At 40.3% G+C, this 20,621-nt stretch overlaps 1 protein-coding gene across 2 annotated transcripts; it reads right to left on the bottom strand.

The window, feature by feature from the left end:
• Positions 1 to 586: 586 nt before the first annotated feature.
• On the bottom strand, positions 587 to 20,354 carry OPRK1 (opioid receptor kappa 1). 2 transcript variants are annotated; one of them, XM_054191610.1, is made up of 3 exons: positions 20,095 to 20,354; positions 5,797 to 6,149; positions 587 to 1,119 (listed from the first exon to the last, which is right to left on the bottom strand). In XM_054191610.1, exons 1-3 carry the CDS (start codon positions 20,352 to 20,354, stop codon positions 587 to 589), a joined length of 1,146 nt encoding a protein of 381 aa, XP_054047585.1. The 2 variants fall into 2 exon arrangements, with proteins under 2 accessions (XP_054047585.1, XP_054047586.1); XM_054191611.1 differs by having other exon boundaries at positions 587 to 1,109; positions 5,793 to 6,149; positions 20,095 to 20,270.
• Between the last annotated feature and the right edge of the window lie 267 nt (positions 20,355 to 20,621).

The raw sequence follows: 20,621 nt of genomic DNA, 5'->3' as shown, positions 1-20,621 counted from the left end.
AAATCACTTTGGTATGTAGGCAGATCATGCTTAAATTGGATTTCCACAGCACAGACAAATGTTACAGATATATTAGTTGAGGACAATATTGATTATAGCTCCGGCATTGTTCTACAGAAACCTAAACTGTCAAAGAGCATGACAGAGCAAGTTGGCAAACTACATAGTTCAGAAGCAATCACTGTTGGGGCAAAACTGTGTTTCCAGCATAACTCAGCGTTATGACCGAATGTTGCTTAATATAACCTTACATATTGTAAAGAGAAAAGCCAGACATTTTGTTACCCAGAATCAGCTGATACAACACTACCTCCTGTCTCCCCAAAAGTGCTTATTAGTACCGGCTCAAGTACAGCAAACATGGTGCCAAAAACTGACCATCAGACAGGTCCTTTTCATTTGAGCTTATTTTCAGGAGGTTCTTCTTCATTGATAATTGTGGTTTGAACTACTGGGATTTCTGAGATATTCCAGAAACGTCTGTCTGGGTGACTCTAGTTCAAACTGCAGTGGTAATCTGCGTCAGTCCTAGGTCGTTGGACTCTTCTCTCTCTGGAGGACAGTAAGACGACATTTCCACGACTAGTCATACAGGTTTGTTTGTCCCATCTGCTTCCCTCATATAAGCTGGGTCTTGCACAGTGTTTCGGACTCTGCTGGTGCTCTGCCTGTCCATCCTCATCTTAAAGGGGAAGCAGAAGTCCTTGAAACATCTCTTGAAGTTTTCATCCAAAAAAGCGTAAAGGATTGGATTGAGGCTGCTGTTGGTGTAACCCAGAGCGATACAGAAGTAATAGCTGGATATAGCGGCAGTACTGTGGGACACATCCCCTAAGGCTTCAACCAGCACAAAAATGTGAATAGGAGTCCAACAGATAATAAAAACTGCCACAACCACAAGAACCAACCTGGTGATGCGGCGCAGGTTTCGATCTTTTTCTCGAGACCCTGAGAGAAGCCGTACACTTTTCAGGCGCAGGATCATCAGAGTATAGCAAACAATTATAATGAGAACTGGAATAACAAATGCGAAGACAAAGACACAGATTTTCATGAAGATGTCCCACCACATGTAATCTCTGTCTGGAAATTGCAAGGAGCATTCAGTGCTAGCAGTATCTAGGAATGAAAGAAGCAAGAAAAAGAAAATTGCTTTATTATTAGATATTCTAAACAATGTAATAATCATAGCATAAGCTAGGAAAAGTGATTATCATGTAATGTGATACTAATAAATGGAGTTATCATTAAATCACCCCAAGGAAAGCTTTCAATTACTATTGAAACTGGTTTTATGCAGCTGTCTCCAGAAATTACTTAGAGAGATAGGGGCTTTTTAAAATCCATAATGTTGTATAAAATTTGTTTCCCATGGGAAGATCTAAAAACACGGGGTACAAAAATAAAAATTTGTAAAGATGTTTTCATTTGAATCTCACTGAGATTTAAAGCCAGAATGAGTACCCTGTTCAATGGAGTAGATATTTCATAATTATTATCAAACTACATATGGTTTTGTCTGTGGGTGGAGACAGACTTTTGGTATCATGAATGGTGAGAGCCAAATGAGGTTTTGATCATCAGAAGATTTTGCCAATATATTAAAATTTTGTAATAATCTTTTCCCACGTGCCTTCTTCAGTGCAATTGGAATACGCGTAAGTGCTTGCATTCAGAAAAAAACTTATTTCCCGGCTACAGCTTCTTTTCAGTTAAATAGAAGCAAATAAAATATGTGTGCATGCGGAGTCAAATGGAAGCTGCTCTTTTTTGCAGATCACAACATTGAAAATTCAGCCTGCACAGAGCCTGCAGGATGTGGGCCGCTGACACCAGCCCCCTCCCTTTCTGATTGCCCATGCCAGGATTCAGAGACACAGGCTGTCACTTGATTTTACGTCCCAGAAATATTCTATCTGACAAGAGGCTGCCAAGGGATGAAATATTTGAGGTTTCATTTGCTGACCTCACTGGAGCCTTCCAGCATATAAAACATATGGAAAACCAAGAAATAAGATAAATGGCAAGTCAAGAGAAGGTATAAATTTACAACTACTATCAGCAGTCAAACTCTACTGAAGACAAGTCAAAGTAACACAGGGATTTTTCACTGAATTGTAGCTTAGATTTTATCCTCTTGAGCACTGTATTATTCTTTGGATTTTTTTCATCTTCCTTACTGAATTTTGTCATTCCTCCACAAATTATTATGTATTGGCTTTTACTGAATCAGATCTAAGAGTTGAATGATTCAATATAGTCCTGCACATCACTTTTTCATATCTGCCTCCAGCGGAACTAGTCAAAAAAATTCCTTCAAGCCATATTTCCCTGCTATTGAAATACTTCACAAATCAAGATGATATTGCAGAGAATTTTTTTTGAAAAACAACTAGGGGAGAAGTTATTATTATGGTATCATATAGACATTTCAGCAGTTAGATACCAGAAAGCTGTTACTGGGTGATACTGAATACTAAAACATTTAAATAAAAAAATTGAAATCAAAGCTAAATATTTTGAGGTTTTATTTTAAATAATACAACAACTAATGAATGATTCTGAAAGCTGAAAAGTGAAAAGATATCTTTCAAGCCTGATGGAGGACGCTAAGCCAACGGCACAAGCATGACCTAACAGGGACTTGACACTCAGTCAACTTTTCTAAATCCTTTATGATCTAGGTTGTCATAAGTCTAGCTGCTTTTACTTAATTTTATTCTAGAAATGTCAACAATCATCTTCAAATTTGTTTTCATGTTGATTATTACTGTTATCTGTAGTAGATCATGGCCTAGCAGCAACAATAAAATCAGGAGGCAGCTACAATATCTAGACTAGCAAAGCTGCATCCAGATGTGCAGTTCTGGATGAAAGTGAGGTGTGATCAGGGATGACTGCTCCGGACCACATCCAGCTGCTCACAGGAACCCCCTCCCAGAGGAAAATGCCTCTTCAGGTCTACTGACGTGATTTCATATATTTATGAAAATGAGTAGGTTGTTGGCTACATTTTAATACAATTTGTAGTTGACAATGGTATTTTAGAATTCTAAATGATCGAATACAAATGTAATGATTGTCTTATATCTCATTACAGTTGACTTTCTATGGAAAATCTTATTCTATATTTATTAATATTTGTGTGTTTCACTTGATGTATATAATGCTATGAATTGTATTGAACCCATTTACATTTTCCCAGTTTGCAACTGGCAAACAATCAACAAAGATCCTTGTCATAATTCACAATATCATAATAATTTTCAGGAACTTTGGAAGAGAATAAAATTCAGTTTATATTTTATTCTTACTGCCTGAAAAGTTGCAGAATGAAGTGCAGCATCACAAGCAGAGTATTTGAGATCTCATTCAGACTTTCTCCATTCTGAAAGCCAAATATTCCAAATACATTGATATATTTAAGGAAAAATACTCCATTCTAGATGGTATTTTAGTATAAATATATTTTAAAATGTGTTTGATAAACTACCATTGAGGATTAATCTTAATCCTGACACAGGAAATATATTTCTGTTAGGTACATTATTAATTACATCACCTTCTGGCATCCGTACTCCTCTGTACTCAAATGGAACCTTAATGCCATTACTGAGAACACTAATAGCACCTCTAAATTTTTAATTTTTTTTAAGTGAATGATTCTTCAGCAAAAAAGGCTCTATTGAGGCCAGAGAAGGAAAATTTACACAGATGTAAACTTTATTCTGCGGGGAAAATGTATCCAGAAGGACTCCCCTGAGAGCAATCCTGAACTGCGAGAACAAAAGGGACTAACTGAGCATGGGGTGGGAACTTTAAGTATAACCACTTTCCATTTGATGTTTTGTTTAAACTTGAATGCAACAGAGGCCTTGCAGCATGTAAACAACAACTGTTTGGACTAAAATAGAGTTTCAGTCCCCAGCTCCAGGTGGCAAAAGGATTTTTTTTCCCCCTTCACCATTTATCAGTGCAATTCGTGAACACACCAGGCGAGATAATTGGCAGCAAATGCTCACGAGAGACCTTAGATCAGACAAACAGGGCTGAACAGTGGGGGCTGACAAGCATTTGCCAATAATTTCCAACCTCATTTGGCCCAGCTGAGCAGTGTATTACTAGCCCTCTGTTTCAGGAGGAAAAAAAAGGCTGTCTGTCACGTGGCATGGAAAAGGCATTTAATCATTGCTGGCCTCGGAGCAGCCCCTTGATCTAAATGTGACGCTTACAGCGAATGACAGTAATATTCTGCTAGTTAAACACACTCCTACAAAACACCTGACCGAGACAATGTCCCATGGCCTTCAAGATCTCATACGCAATGAAACAATCATTCTTCCCAAATGAAGATGCACAGAAGTGAATGTTTCCTGACCTAGAGATTGTTTTATAGAGCCTGTCAAAACTTTCCCAGGGAGAAGATTTACAGCACTGCAGACCAGTGATCCCCCAAAGGGCTGAAAGAAGAGTTTCCAGAGGACTCTCCTGTCACCTACCCACCAGAAGACCAACAGCCAGAAGAAAACCTATACATCTTCAGCCAATCAGCCCTTGAGCAGCTGTTACTGAAATGTTTTGTTTGCATTGATCTATGCCAAACAGTTTAACACACAGCATTTATTGTCTCTGCCAGATAAAAGTTTACCATTTGTCTTGCAGGGAGTGAAGCCTTTCTAATAGAAAAGGTTGCTAATTCAGGAATTTATTAATCATTCTTCAAAAGATTATTTACATCTCAAACAAGACTACCACCAATTAAATATGCATGTCTTGTATTTTATCGAGCCATTCTTAACAGATGGCCCCAACACAAAGAACATCTTTAGAGGCCTCAAGCTTTTTGGAGACACTGAGGTGCTCCTGCACCAATGTCATGCTTGTGGGTATGAAGCATATGTGTGAGAGAATGCTTCTCCTCCTTCCTTCTCAAGGAGGATTCAAAACAAGATTAACTCCATAGCAGGGCAATTTTGGTAATGAGTCACCAGTTACAGGGGCTAAATCCACAGCCCTTCACAGATTATAGATTTCAAGCAGAGCCTACAGGTGGTCTGCATACAGATCTTATTGACTTCACGTTCTTGTAGTTGCTTCCTTGACATGGTCTGTATTCCCAGTTCCTCTGCTGATCCTTATTCTCAGCCTTTCCAAGTCTCCATGTACATCCCCATCCCTTTTAAACAAGAAGTTGAGATGCTGTCATTTTCACAGAATTTAGCTTCTCTGTCCAGCTACTGGCTTTTTTCCTTTCTTCACCCCACCTTCAAGTTCTGTGAAATGGCTGCTGATAATAAGCTCCCAAGTCTTACTACTACTGATAGTTTTAATACTAATACTAATGATAAACAGTCTAGTTTCTACTTTTGGAGCTTCAGCAGAACTACTCTCACAACACCTACAAAAAAGCAGCTTAAGCACTTATTTCAAGTTTCATTCTAAACTGATCTTTGATCTGTCCACTGTGATCTAATTCCTGATTATTTTTCCCTGGTGTCTGCTATTAGTTTTTCATGGTCTCATTCTAGCACAGACAATGTTTCAAAGTGAATTTTGTTCTTTTACTTGGCAAAGGCATCTGAGCTTAAAGGATTTATATGTCATACTGTAATGTTCCACAATATATTTCAAAATGTCAGAAATTTGACATACTTTTTGAACCAAGGAATGCGTAAGGACATGCTGAGCATGCACGAGTTACTGAAAAAGGAATCAGTCAGGCTTAGCCAATATTACAAGCCACATTTTACATCATTTGAGAAACAGAGAGACTCAATTTTGAAGGCTCATACTCACCTTCCCTGACTTTGGTACCTCCAAGAACTATCGCAGATATGCCAACAGATGAGGACAATAGCCAGATACAGATGTTGATAATCTTTGCCTTGAGAGGCGTACGGAAGTCCAGAGCCTTCACAGGGTGACACACAGCAATGTATCGATCGACACTCATCATGGTCAGTGTGAATATGCTGGTAAACATGTTGTAATAGTCAATCGAAATAACTATTTTGCACAGCACATCACCAAAGGGCCAAGAGTTCATCAGGTACTCAGTGCTTTGGAATGGCATAGTCGTGGTAACTAGCGCATCTGCCATCGCCAGATTGAAAATGTAGATGTTGGTTGCTGTCTTCATCTTTGTGTACCTGAAGAACAAAAAAAGGAAGGTTTTATTATTTCAAAATATGATTATGCACATTCAGATATGTAACAGTTTATTAGTCAGGCTTTGCCATAGTTGTGGTTTTTTCTGTCATTTCTAATTTATGACAGAAGCGCACACAAATGCAAGACTCTTGCGATAATAACAAATACATTTGACTCGGTCTCTCAGCACCTGCATTAGCAGGTAGAACTATTCACCACAGGCAAAACCAGGTATATAAATACATTTAACTTGACTAGCGAAATGCTGGTTTCAGTTCTATCTTCTCAAATCTTTCTACAAGAAAATATCATTGTTACATTTGCAAGTGATCAAAATGTTTTGTGTTTCCTTTTCTTACAGCTAACTGTCGGTGATTGTGAGCTTTCTGGGTTTGTTTTGTGGAAGGACCAGTTATCCCATTCTCCAGTTAGAATCCATGTTAACTGTTACATCTGCCGAGCCGCATTGCCTCTTATATGAATGTTTCTTTTCCTTGAATTCACTGCAAAGATGTCAGCTTATACAAGTTTTAGTCATTTCCCTTCTTTGCTCCTTCATTTCCAATTTCTCCTCCTTTCTTATCCTCAGCTTTTCCCGGACCTCGCTTTTGTGACTGCTAATGTAAAAGATGACTGTTGTTTAAGTAGGATACCACGGGGGGGGGGGGGCGTGGGGGGAATGATCATAGCATTTTTTGCTGCATCCTTTAATTTCACAAAATTGAAGCACTTGTTTTGTCCAGCTGGTAAGAACCTGAGGATCTGTTTTTTTGAGACAGCGCTCTGCTTTGTTCTGCCCTGGGGACAGCCTGACTCTGTGACACAGCCTGTGTCCCAGGGCGTGGAGGACCGCTTCCAGCTCTGTTACGGGCACAACGGATGAAGGAGAACTTGTTAACATAGGGATATACCTAGCTCTCCTTTCAGAAATGCTTCCTCCCCCTAGTTGCTTTTGATCATTGCTATTAATTTATTTTGAGAGTCAATGACAGATTTTCCTTTTTCAGAACTGTTTCACTCACATATTTTGAACGTGTATCCAAACCACAAGGTGCACATGTAACACACACAGAAATGTATCTAGCTAGATTTTTATATGTATCATTAATAATTTATAGTGGAAATATCAGATTTGACCAGTCCAGCTAATGAACATTTAGGGCAACATGTCTATTTCCCTTTAAAGCTTTGATGTGTAAAATAAAAAATAATTTGGAAAAAAGGTGTTGATAAAATGCGCCCAATAAGTAAATTAGCTATAAATTAAAATATGGGCATAAATGTCATTTTATGACCAACACAAAACGTTAAAAATAACATCAGTTTTTGTAAAGCACTCTAATTACGACTTATTGAGAAAATGAAACCAAATGCTGGTTCAAAGCATAGAAAAGAGAACTGCAAGGGAAAAGAAAGTAAACCCGTCTCCCCCAAATACCATGCCCAGGCTCACGCCTTGAACAAAGCCATAGCCAGTGGAGCATTAGAACTCTCTGAGCAAAGACAGCCAAAAGGAAGCAGCGACAAAAGCTCTGCACTGGTGGTGTGACCCCCATGGTCTAGACTCTGTCTGCCCCAGTTTGAGCTTCTCCAAGATCAAAGGCAGAGCAAGGAGACACCTGCCAGTCAGAGCTGGGCATCTGCCCCCTCCCACATCCACCTCCTCAACAGGCCCTCCAGCAAAGGAGGCAGTCTCTCCTGTAGGTCACACTGTAGCTGGTAAGGCACGATTCAAACACAAATATGAGAGTACACAGCTGGAAGAAACAGATATAAGACACCTTAACAAACTAGGAGCTTTCCTCCTGATTAAAAAAAAAAAAAAAAAAAGCAGCTCCAAGTGCATCTCAGCTGTAAGACTGAACAAAAACTCACAAAACACTCAGATTGCAAATGTGTGCTAAAATGGACTTATTTCCATTAAATGACTGAAAAGGCACAGTAGAAAGGTGATTTTGCTTCTACGGACATCACTGATGATATTTGGAATTGTTGTCTTGTTCATATTGAAAAAAAAGAAAAAGACTATGAAAAGTTGCAAAGGATGCATAAAGATCACCACAAAATAAGTGAAAGGACTGGAGAAAATTCTTACTGTGAGTAACTTAAAGAGCTCAACACATTTAGTTTATCAAAAAGAACACTGAGAGGTGACTTGATTACAGTGTCTGAAGACCTCCACAGGGAGAAAATAGCAGGTACTGAAGAGCTCTTTCAGGCTGCAAAGAAAGGCGTAACAAGGACAAATACGTAAAAGTCAAAGCCAGACAAACTCAGCTTAGAAACAATGACGGATTTTTCCTGACAGCTAAGGTGATTATTATTGGGAACAAATTACACAAGAACGGAGTAATTTTTCCACCTTTTGATGCCTCCAAACCAATGTCTGCTGCTTTGCAAAGGGTGTGCTTCAGTCGAATACAAGTTACTAGACTCAATACAGGAATATTTAAATGAAATGCAATGGCCTGTGATAAGCAGAGGTGACGTAACTAATGGTTTTTCTGAATCATTACTTCTGTAGATCTGTAAATACTTCCCCAAGGGTTTGGATAGGGAAAGTTTATTTTCACATATAGAAGAATCGATTCAATGTTTTTGTGTGTTTGATGCTGTGACCATATATACCATATTTTCCCACTACCCTTTTCCCTTCTCCCTCCAGCCTTCCAGTGGCAGAATAGGAAAGACCCTCTGCAAAATAGAACTAGTTTTTTAGGTAACGTCAAAATTCAAATTTTTGAAGCTGCAACATAAAGTATGTTCTCTGTATATGTACTGCTTATACATGGAAAGTGATCAGTTTTGATTTTTTGGACTATGCAGCACATACACATATAAGAAAATTAATTTTCCTCACTGCTGTTGATCCAACAGGCAGGATGTCTTGTCATTCACAGGTAGTAAGAAATATAGAGTCACTCCAGTATCAGTATTTATCAACTTCCAGTGTAACCAAATCAAAGCTACGTAAGGCAGTGAAAAAGTAGCGGGGAAAAGAAAAAACCCACAGAGCGCCATTCTTCCCACAAAGCTCTGTGAAAGCTTTAGCTCATTTCAGGGGCACACATACACGTAACAATCCCAGCTTTGATAGCCTTGCCTGGTGTGCACCTAGTGCTTCCCCACAGCTCGCCAGCCTGGCAGTCTCATGAGTAGCTGGCCTTGTCCAAATCCACCCCAGTTCACAGACCACAGATGCCTCCTCGCACCACTCATTCTGAGCCAGAATAGGCACCTGACCCCTTTTCTGCCAGACTTTGAACAAGAAGGTGTGAGACCAATAAATACTACTCTGATATATATTTTATTACAGTTAGGCAATCAATTCCCCTAGGCACTGCAGAGGGATCATGTGTACCTAACTCAGGCATGGATGGTGCACTGGTTAACCTCAGCAATTCTAAGTCCAAGCACATTTTACTGATGCAACCTTAAAACTCATTGATCTCACGCTAATAATGTAAAGAGCTTGATTACTTTCACCTGAAGGCATTGGCCTCTGTGTAAATGAGATGTTGGCCTTTAAAACTGCTAGGCAATATAGATTAAATCATACATTCATTTAGAAGTTCATAAAATTCAGAAATGCCTTTGAGAATCTGGACTCAGTCATCCAAACTCCGTTCAATGTTTTTAATTAAACAGCTACAAATTATTAAATGCCTGCATGACTCTGAAGATACGTGCTTGCAGGCTTAATCAGAAGTCCAGTTAACTTACTGGAGTGAATGCTGTTGCTGTCAGACCCTTTGAAGTGGACCCTGATAGAATTTTGACTCAAACACGAGATGAGGTGCTTTTCTACAACTCATTCCACTGCACCAAAATACAGGAGGCCATATTTTATGTGGTTTGGGTTTTTCCCACCGTACCCTTCATTCACACAAATCTGCACTTGAGCAAGGTCAAAATGGTGATGGAGCAAGGGAATCTTGTCTTCCTTTGCAAAATTAAAGTTCTTGATCAAATACCTGAATTTCATTTAGGGAAAAAATACTGCTATCTGCTTTAATTAGTGTAGCAGAGCACACAGGGGAAACCTGAACATAACTACAGCATAGATGGCCCAGTGGTAATTAACGACAAAGATTTTCTTTGTGTCTTTGAGATTTGACTTTCAAAGACAATTAAAATATTAATAAACTATTGTTGTATAACTGTTTATGGGAAATCCTGTGTCTAGAAAATGGTTTCTTAAATGCTGGGATTTCAAAACAAGATGACAGCTTTTCTAATACTACATAGGAATGGAAGGTTCCTCTCTTAAATCAGGTGCTAGAATCTAACTTCAAGAGACAGAAAAACCTCTGATGAATGAAGCTAATTTGGTGGATCTCGAGATTGCTTGTCAAGCTACAAGCAGGCCTCAAGGCTCTGTAGACTTTAAATAACTGGAAGATATATGGAAACCCTGCAGAAAAATAGTCAAGATGAAAAATAAAAGTTTGGTTTGGATGTTTTGGGGTTTTTTTTAAGGATATGAGAGTTTTTAAGGAACAAGATTTAAATTACGTCTACTTGTCAAAATTTGCAAAACTATCACAACATAGGCTAAGTCCACTTTCCAAAAGTTCTTAGAGACTAACTTTAGACCGACCCTTAGAAAATTTCCCCTATTTCTCAGTTGACTCATTATTACTGCACTTTTCCTTCTGGAGTAGAATATACTTTGCATGTTTTTTTAAGACAGTAAAGAGGAAGAAATCACACCTCCAGACTACGCTTCTCAATGACACGGTGGTAAGAGAAGAAGGAAGAATGCTATTAAAAAGTTGGTGTGCCTTCAGAAAAACATCAAAATGCATTACCAGATCTGCTAGTAGAGCCCCTTAAAGTCATTATCTCAAGCAGAGGAGAGGAGTGTGATTCTAAAGTACACCGTAACATTAGTAAAGATAACAAGAGCTGAGAAGGAGGCTCTGGTGAAATTTTTTTCATGTGACTGTAATAGGCTGAAATGTTCCTTGCAGTATGAAATGAGGGATAGGGAGGGGAGCAAGACTAACAAATATACTGCAACAACATTGTCCAGTAGCAGAGTGGAAGTACAAAAACATGAAATACAACGAGGTGTAACAAACACATATTTTTGGCAGATACCCGAGTCAGTAAATGAAAATGAAAGTTAAAGCACATCTAAAAGCAAATTACAAAAACACCTATCAGCAGGATGCAGACTCTGTTCCACTAGGTTGCTCTGAATGAAGTATATATGGAGATCAAGCAGCTGAAAAGCTTAGTCAGGAAAGCTCTAAATCTCAAGGCTATATTCGGGGCACACACAATATCATACTGCGTCAGAACAGGGGGGGGGAAAAAAAACCAAACACAAAGAAACAACCCAGGAGGATCTATTCCAAATACATACCATGTCAAAAGGATGGCTCAGCTATCTTTTGGATCTTCATAAGTCAATATAAAAGGCTTATGCCAGTACAAAACTAAGACTGAGGTCTTCTAAAGAATGTAGAAATCAATATGCTGCAGTTTCAGTGTTCACATTGGGTTATATGCTATTACCTCATTTTGAATGACAGCCAGATTTTAGCAAGGGATAGGACCTCGGAAAACACTTTAAAGAAAGGCAATCTTTGTTACTGCACACATTTAATGGTTGCCTGTCTTTAACATCAAAATTGTTACGACCCTACAAAAAATCGTACATGTTGCCTACAAAATAGTATCCTAAAATGGAATTCTCTTTATTAACAAGCACCTGTAGATATCTATTTTCAAGCGGCTTAAAGAAGAAAAGCATGATCTTGTCTTTTATGCTCCCCTCAGGGAGGGGATGTCAGAATGTCAGAAGGTATCATTAAAATCCTTACAATTTACCACTACCATTACTCCTTTGAGCTAGCCGTAAACTGAGCCTGAACAAGATCTTGCAGATTTAGAGTAGATGTGGAAGCTTTCCTTCTTGAGTTAAAGAAACAGCTTCTGAATTATTGACAAGAAGTTCAAGTCTACATATATCCTGGTCAAAATGAAGAAAAATTCACACTACTTAACAAAAATGAACCTTTTTTCCTCCTTCTAATAAGGACTTTTAATATTTTATGTGAGTTTAAGAGCCTCTTTTTGAAGAAATATTCTCAATGCTTGAAACACCAATACTGCGGAGTTTGTGCTTCCGTGATTTTGTTAGGGGAGCTCAGAGAATTGCCAAGGTGCTGTGATTTATTGTGGCTTAAACTGAAATAGTGATAATGCAGAATTTTACAAAATCAGTACTTTATCCAAAACCAGTATGTCTAATATTATTATTAGAGAGCCTGGACAATTATCTTAGACTATGTACCTGATTTTTGACCTCTTTTGGTAAGTAAGATGAATCCAGACCTTGTCAAGCAGCTGACTCCGTCTCTTGAGAAACTTTATGCTGCTGCAGGTATTTCCCAGTGACCAGTTGTGCTATGGGGAGTTCCCAGGTTGTTGCACGGCCCGTCCTAATACTTCTTACTTGCCACAGGTATATTGCCCTGATGAGTGCTGACTCTCTGTCTTTGGTAACATCCACCTTTCACATTGCTCTTCTCTCTTGGAAGGAGTATTTTTTTTCATGAAGGACACGAGCTCCCTCAGCAGAGCACAGTGCTTCCTATGTGTTTGTGGAAGAGGGAAGCATTGTCTGGCAAAGAGAATAAATCTCATTGCTCAAGGGAATAGGGGTAGCAGCTCCAGCAGAAGATTTTTCAGGGTCTTACTTTCCCTCTTACTGACTGGAGAGGCTCTGATCTCCATAGGCATTTATGTATGCAGAAGCTGGTTGGAAGTAGACAAATGTTATTGAACATTTGCTTCCCCTACATGTTTCTGCAGGAGAGAAATAATGAAAGAATTCAGAAATCTCTCACAAAGGGGTCTTGGGGTGTGGGTATCACTCTTGTTCTCAAAATAAGGCACCTGGACTCCATTCTACCACAGGGATGAATAATAACTGCCACTGCTGGGAGTGTTTTATAGGACAACTACACGCTCAGATGTATGGAGACCTGAAGCTCTGGTCAGCACTCCTGTAATAAATTCGAATGGGAGATAAGGGACCTCACTCTATAACAAGTATAAGATTATGTGGTAAGGCAACAAATGCATGTATCAGTAGTGAGCCAGCTCAGGGAAAAGTCATCAGTGCCTCATAGGAGGCAGCTGGAAGGCTTTCTCTGGACTCTACCCATTCATCTGTTTTCCTCACCTGCCTCACCTCTCCTTCCCAAAGGAGATGATACAAGTGAAATGCAGAAAACTTTAAGACGCAGTCAACTGAACAGCAGTTCAGTTATAGCTGAATAGCTTCCATGGTGAAAATATTCTTCTTCTCCTGTGCACTGTAACAAGTCACTCATTCTGAAAGGCCTGTGTAAGCCTAAGTCCTGAGGCTGTCCATCAGCCAGCAGCATGGTAAAAAAATTTTTCTGGGTGTGAACACTAAATGAACACTGAATAGCTTGTCTGAACTAATCCAACCATGCAGATTCCCATCTGTCGCTACTTAAGGAGGCCTTTCCCAGTTGCCCTATGGTAGCCACAGTGGCTAGGCTACCTACAACGCAGTGGGAAGTGGATTTAGCTATGTAGTAAGACAGGAAATATAAAATCCTCTGTCTTCCAGGTGCACAGTAACTAAGTTTAGGAACCCTAGATATTCACTCATAATGTACTGCTGAATGGCACTGACTTTTAGAGCAGAGAGGAGCAGCCAGGCAGAGCACCATGTGTTGCACAGGTGGACTGGTATGAGGCACAGAGAAAACAGAAAGAGTCTGCACATGTTATTGTCACGTATTAGTGGAAACTCGTGCACTGAAGTAAATCATGTTAGGCTCTCATACTCATGCCGAGAAGACAGAGGTTTCATTGTAAATAATGTCTCAAAACTGAAAAAAGCAAACAGTCTACAATTAATTTTCAATTCCCTGGGGATTAGAAGGTGAATCTAATGAAAGCTGAACCATCTGGCTTCAGGAAAAAGAAATATTTCAAAGATGATACACGGGCTAGCATGCAAATTTCCCAATAGGACTGTGGAAATGCTGTGTACCCTTACATATTCTTTACATGTATTCTTTTTACATCTTGCAGAATGCTGCCATGGTCAGATACTCCTCTTTCCATGTTTCATCTATACACAGCCCTTCCCCACAGCTAATTCAGTTTGTGCACTCACATCTGTCCGTAGACAAAATGACATTCATGCTGCCATTTCCTCGTGCCTCTCAAACTCCACAAAAGAGACTAACAATAAGCAAATCACAAAGTCTTCCTTGAGGAGAGGAGCACTGAGCTCACACTTTGCAAGAATTACCTGATTTTCATAGATGGGAGGACGAAAACAGAGACGTGAAGTAAACTTCACAGAAGTAGAGTTTACTAAAGTTTTTCTGGATGCTTTTCCTTTAGAAAGCAATATGTAAGTGAAATCAAAACTCTCCTTGGGAACTCATCTGTTTCAGAGCATTTCACTTAAGGGACAAACTAGTCACAGTTTGACTAGACAATGAGAGTCAGCAAGCCAGGAAGATTATCTTCCCTTGCTCTTAGCACATCCCAGGCCACCCAAAGTCACCAAGTTAAGAATTTCCTGCCACAATATCTTTCCATCAAATTCAAAATCCTCTGTTGGGAAAAATCAAATGAAGGGTCCCCACTCTTCCCTTGCTCTGTCCCCTTCACCAGAAGGGCTTAGCCAGGCTGCCCCCTACAACACCATCTCCACACTGTGCGGCCTCCCTGGGTTTCAGCCAGGAGCATGAGCTTCCCCACCCTCTCCTGGCTGAGGACAGGCAAGTTATCTCCAGCTTTCTGCCTTGCCAGCAGCCAAACTGGAAAGTTCTTGTAAGTTTTCACTTTCTGCCAGTCCAAAAGAGCTCCCCGTAATTTGTCTTGCTTCCAGACATTGATTCCAGTTATGCCTTTCTCTGAAATAAATGACTACCTGTCTGCTAGCCCAGCGGAAGTGACTGGATGGATACCAAATACTTTTCAGAAGCCAAACAGATTACTCACTATAAACTATAGCCTCTCTCTAATACTGTCTCTAGTAAATGTCCCTTCCAACCCTTTCCTGTGCTCTCTCTGCTTTTTCAGTATCTGCTCTTCTTATCTTAGCATCATATTGGGAACTCACGTTGAGATTCTTGTCAGCTTAAAAACCCCAGGTCCCACTTAGTCATTGTCTACCAGAGTATTAAAAGTATTAGAAATGTTCAAATTGTGATTAAATAAGCTGTGCTTGTCAAACTACCAACACTGTTTTTTAAACCTGTCCTCTTCCCTGTTTCCGGTTACCCTGGTCTTTGTGTCATCTGTAAAAGCTGTTCGTAATGATCAGTCTTCAAAGTCGTGATGAAAATTATGCCAGCTTTGGCCAAACCCTGAAAGAACCTGCCAAAATTACCTCCATTCAGTGAGGTAAGGCCAGATGCTCTTTGAGGTCCTGAGATGAATTACTACCAATCCATTTGATGCCTCTGTACTGATAATAGTAAGGTGTCAAATGTTTGATCATGTAAAGAAAGCTTAAAAGCCATCAAATTCACAAAGTATAGTACAGTTTGACCTTTACTTTTAGCAGCCAGACCCTTGATTTCATAAAAGAATGAAATCATACCAACTGCAAGTAATAAAGAACAGGTAATTAAGTTAGGTTGACTCTTCTGGACCTTCATTTTTCATTTCAAAACAATATTCTTTCCAACTATAATTTAATAAAATTAGAACAATAAATTTAATCAAATTAGCAAGTAATCTTTTGATGTTATCAAAATCTATTATTGATTTAAATGAATATATTGAATCAATTTCATTTCTTTATCCTTTTTTTTTAATACTTTCATTCCCGTTTGGAATGAATGATGGAGAAGATTTAAAAACAACCTGGAAAGGAGTTAATTTTATATGACATTTCTTAATAGACTCTTCCTGTTACATAAGATGCCACTCGGTTTGATGAATATAAGAACAAAAATGTATTACTAGTTCCATTTTTTATTTCAACATTAGACTAAGCAGAGGAATACAAGCTTTCTCTTTTCCCTTAGGAATGAATCTACATATCTGTGACACAACCTCTTGTTAAAACTGTTTTTAATTGTAGAAAATTATTCCGTTCACTGGAAGCTTGAAAGATAATTTTAAAAGAAATACAGGATTGGCTATTTAGGATCCTGATGATAGCAGCTGCTCTCAGTAAATGACTTCAGGAACAATGGGGGTTAGGTGCATACATAGAAAAAGTGAATCTGGAGTGGGTAAAAAGACAGCATCTCCCAGAGTTTTTGCCAGAGTATGTTTACAGTTTTGATAAGGGCAAATCCATAATTAAAGTTGTAACTTTAGTCAGGAGACTTTACTTCCCCTCCAGCTGTCACAAGAAAATACCGTTTTCTTTAAAGTCAGCACGAAATTTTAGAGAAATAAAGTCAGTAGGGAGGAAGAAAGGAAAAAGAGTTATGCTTCCAAGGACAAGTCATTTTATCTATCAACTTCAGTGAACTATTTCACCTCCAGAAATATCTTCTAAGACCTCAGAGGTAAAGCTAATCTCAAAAGAAAAGCTCTGGGGTTGAGATAGATTCTGATCCTTCCAGGACACACGTAGCTGTATAACTTCACTCAGGTGAGGTCACATAAATTCACCTGGTTCCTACAAACCCATTTCATGCCTCCTCTCCTCCTCCACAGGGTGGGGACTGTGCTTCCCACACGGTATCTGCATTTCCCACCAGTGCAAGAGGGAACGTGGTGCTCTCTTTCTCTCTAACCCTCTCCCCAGGAAAATCAGCAGCCACAGGAGAGCGTTACATCCCATGTGCCATGGCTTGGCGTGAGCTGGCCTGACAGCAGACACCCTGGGGATGGTACACGTGCCTCACAGCTGGTGCCAACACCGGGAGTGTTCCTGCAAACCATCCACACCGTGAGAGACGCCTGCAATGGGCGTGCAAAGAGCACAGGTTGCACTGCATACCCAACACAGAGCTTTTTCTGCACATTAAAAACAACCTTTCTCAATATGCCTGAAGAGTCTGGGGCGCTTACAGTAGTCCTGGTCTTGATCTGTTAGGATTTTTAGTGACTGGTCTTTGGCTTTTAAATCTAACAGTTGCTGTGTGTTTAAAGACAGTGAACCCCAGTATCTCTCTTTTACAAATGAGGAAACCAAGTCACAGGGTCATGAATTGACCTTCTTAAGACAGGACAAAGTGTTGAAGCATGGTAGTAAAACCAACGGAAGAATCCAGGTCCCCTGAGATATAGTTTAACAGGCCAAGCTGCCACCATCATACTAACGTACCATAACCATTCTGCTTTCAACACAAATCTCTACAGGAGCTGTACCAACTCAGTTACTTTTCTTTCAGGAGCTTGTACATGTCACCACAGTGCCTTATTTTTCCCTCTGAGGGAATTCTGAGTGGGTTTTTCCTCTCAGTAGAAACACATCCCACCACACTTGGAGGAGATTTTGGACACCCAGCACTCTGCATGCAGGCTGCTCAGATGCTGACTCGCTGGTCTCCATGAGCTTCTTCAGCAGCCCTTGTGCAGAAGTAGCAAAACAACCCCTGACAGGGCACTAAAACAAGGAACAGGCCAAGGCCTGCCTACGCCACAGCTTATGGCTGAATGTCAGCCTGTTTCTGAGGCATCTCAAGACTGTTTGGAGTCTCCTAAATCTACCACAGCATCAGTGTCAGCCCTGAAGTGGTCAGGCAGTTGGATTGGGTGATCATTGTAGATCCTTTCCAGCTGAACTATTCTAATGATATCAGCTGTTGTTTAAAAGAGCAAAGGGAGGAGGAGCTGTGCCTACTGGTCCAGAAGGGGTTAGGAAGAGGAGAGCAGATCTGGAACTCAGAGAGATGAGAAAAGGCAATGAGGGGTCTCACACAAACCGTGTGCTCAGCTGGAGGGTAAATTAGAGTTGTGGCAGCTGGAGGAGAGGCAATGTGGGATGCCTGGGGGACACAATCCCCCTCTCCCTTGCCACCTTCCTTCACAAACTTCCCACAGACCTTGGCTTTCCATACAAAAGGACATCACTCCAGCTATGTTTTTCAACAGGTCATGAAAATCCATCTTGAGATGCAATCACGCAGAGAGTGGATGTGAGTGAAAGAGAGAGGGAGTGAGAGCTTAGGACAGAAATGAAGAAAATACACCTCTTGCACGAATAATTTGGAATATTTCAAAATCATAAGAAATGTTTGAAACTGTATGTTTGTGTATGCATGCACTTCATCTATGATTCTAGCAGTGTTTAAAGCATTTGCCACAGGGAAAACCTGGGAGACAGGGATACTGAAAAAAAAAAAGAAAAAAACAACAGGTGTTTTGTCATACTTTTTTTTTTTTTTGATCATGTAATCAAGAGATGGACCAAGAGGAAACTGAAGCAAAAAGCTAATGTAGGAACTGGTAGGAGAGCAAGCCATAGCTAGCTGGACGCTCAAAAAATAATCTTAGGAGGGTAACAGAGGGAGAGAAAAAAGGAAATGCATATGCACCAATATAATCCATACTTGCTAACTCTTAGGTCTCTGGCTAAGTTTGAATTTATTTCCACTGTCCAGGCCAGTTAATCATTGTTAGTGACAGATGGCTTAGAAAATCTCTGTCTTTGCAGCTGTGTGTGTGTCAAGTATGGAGTCCTTCTTCTTGCAAGAGAAACGCAAAAAGAAATGAAATCTCTACTCTGAATGAAGGGCAAAAGGGCATGCGGGAGTATAAAATTACAGCATCACAAAGCTAGAGCAAACCAGTTTCTCCATACTGACCACAGGCACCTTTATTTATTGCACTGACTATTAAAGGGGATTTTATTTCCATTATTCAAGGGTATTCACCTAGTTATAACGCATCCTTCATAAAGTACCTCATCAATAACTTCACTGCCTCGAGTTAACTTCCCCCTATGTCAAGTCTGACAGTTATTTCACCATCCTGCAGTTGCTCGACCCTTATCACGCATGTTTTACTAACAAGATCCCTTCCAATACGTCCATTTTTTTTTTCTGTGTACAAGCTGATTTCATTGGAGCAATGAATACTCCACAGATGGGTTTTTTTCAGAATTTTTTGCAGGATTCAAAAAAACTGTGAAGTAAGAGTCCAAAAAGTTGCTTGATTTCAGTCCCCTTGATTGCTCATTATTGCCCTGCTGATCTGCACTGTCCAAAAATTTTTATAAATTGCTAGTGAAAAGGACCAAAAGAGGGAGAAATCATAGTGCAAGTTAAAATATACACCAATACACAAGTGTAAGTGCAAGTATTGCTGCATTTCAGTAAGTAGTTTAATATGAAAAACTAACTCAGATACATAGCTTTCTCCTGTTTCCTGAAAAACAATAGGAAAGGTATTTCAGCATCTGCTTTTCTTTCTTCAGTCCAACACCAACCACTGGAGTTAAACACCACTAGACAGAAAAACAACATCCCTTGCTTTACATTAAGCATTTCCACATATCTTTATCGTTTCCTTTTTTCCCCACCTTATTAAACAAGCCACTGGGTGACAAGGCAGCAATGTATAAGTGTCCACACGATTAGACATAAGATTAGACGTAAGCCATCCCTCGGGGACTCCTCACAGGGGAAAAAAAGCTACCTTGCAGAAGTTCCTTTCTTCCGCTTGAGCTTTCCCTCGGATGCGAGCAGCCTCTCATCCCTAGAGGGCACCCAATGAACACAGCTCCAGGGCACAAAGTGCCTTTTCCACTGGCCGCAGGATTTATCACTTTTAAACAGCTTCTCCCTTCTAACTGCACGTCCAGGCAAACCACTGGGACTGAAAATGTTTGGGTCATTCCAGTTACTTTCTCCCAACTCCTCATGTAAGCACACCCAGAGAGCATCCATAACCTACCCCCTCCCTCCACTGCCAAATTTAGGGACGGCCATTTGCACCTCTTCCAACAGGTACTCCAAAGGCCCTTACCTTATGATGACAAACATGACCAGAGAGTTTCCCACCAAGCCGACAACGAAGACCACCGAGTAGACAGCGGTGATGATGATGGGGATGGCGGGGGAGATGCTGGTGTGGTTGTGCTGGGCGTCCCCGAAGGCCCCGGTGGCATTGCTGTCGTAGTCCGCCCAGCCCAGGAGCCAGCTGCTGCTGGTGCTGGGGGGACGACAGGGCCCTGGGGAGCAGGTGGAGTCCGGCTCCTCCCGGAAAATCTGTACAGGGGCATCCATAGGGGCACAGCCCCCACGGGCAGGAGGGAGAACGGGAGGAGAGTGCAGACAAGCAGGAGGCAAGTACACTGGAAAGAGGGAAGAAAGGGAAAGAAACAGAAGTGCTATTACAGCCACTGGACTTTAACACCTCTAAAAATGTTCACATATTAAGGGGAGCTCTGCTGGGATGGGAACTGTAATTTGCCAAGCGGAGATTTAAGCAAGCCACATTCATATTAAATAATTACAAGTTTTACATCTGGCTATGTAACAGGTAAGTGCTGC

The sequence above is a fragment of the Rissa tridactyla genome, chromosome 2 (assembly GCF_028500815.1).
Source record: "Rissa tridactyla isolate bRisTri1 chromosome 2, bRisTri1.patW.cur.20221130, whole genome shotgun sequence".
NCBI lineage: Eukaryota > Metazoa > Chordata > Aves > Charadriiformes > Laridae > Rissa > Rissa tridactyla.
This window is presented reverse-complemented; position numbering and strand designations above follow the sequence as displayed.

What these genes read in the sequence shown, in the direction of transcription:
- OPRK1 (XM_054191610.1), bottom strand. Translation starts at nt 20,354, where the DNA reads ATGGATGCCCCTGTACAGATTTTCCGGGAGGAGCCGGACTCCACCTGC. An exon ending in GTCATGTTTGTCATCATAAG is followed by an intron (nt 6,150 to 20,094) that starts GTAAGGGCCTTT and finishes TTTGTTCTTCAG; the next exon opens with GTACACAAAGATGAAGACAG. An exon ending in AGGTACCAAAGTCAGGGAAG is followed by an intron (nt 1,120 to 5,796) that starts GTGAGTATGAGC and finishes TTTCATTCCTAG; the next exon opens with ATACTGCTAGCACTGAATGC.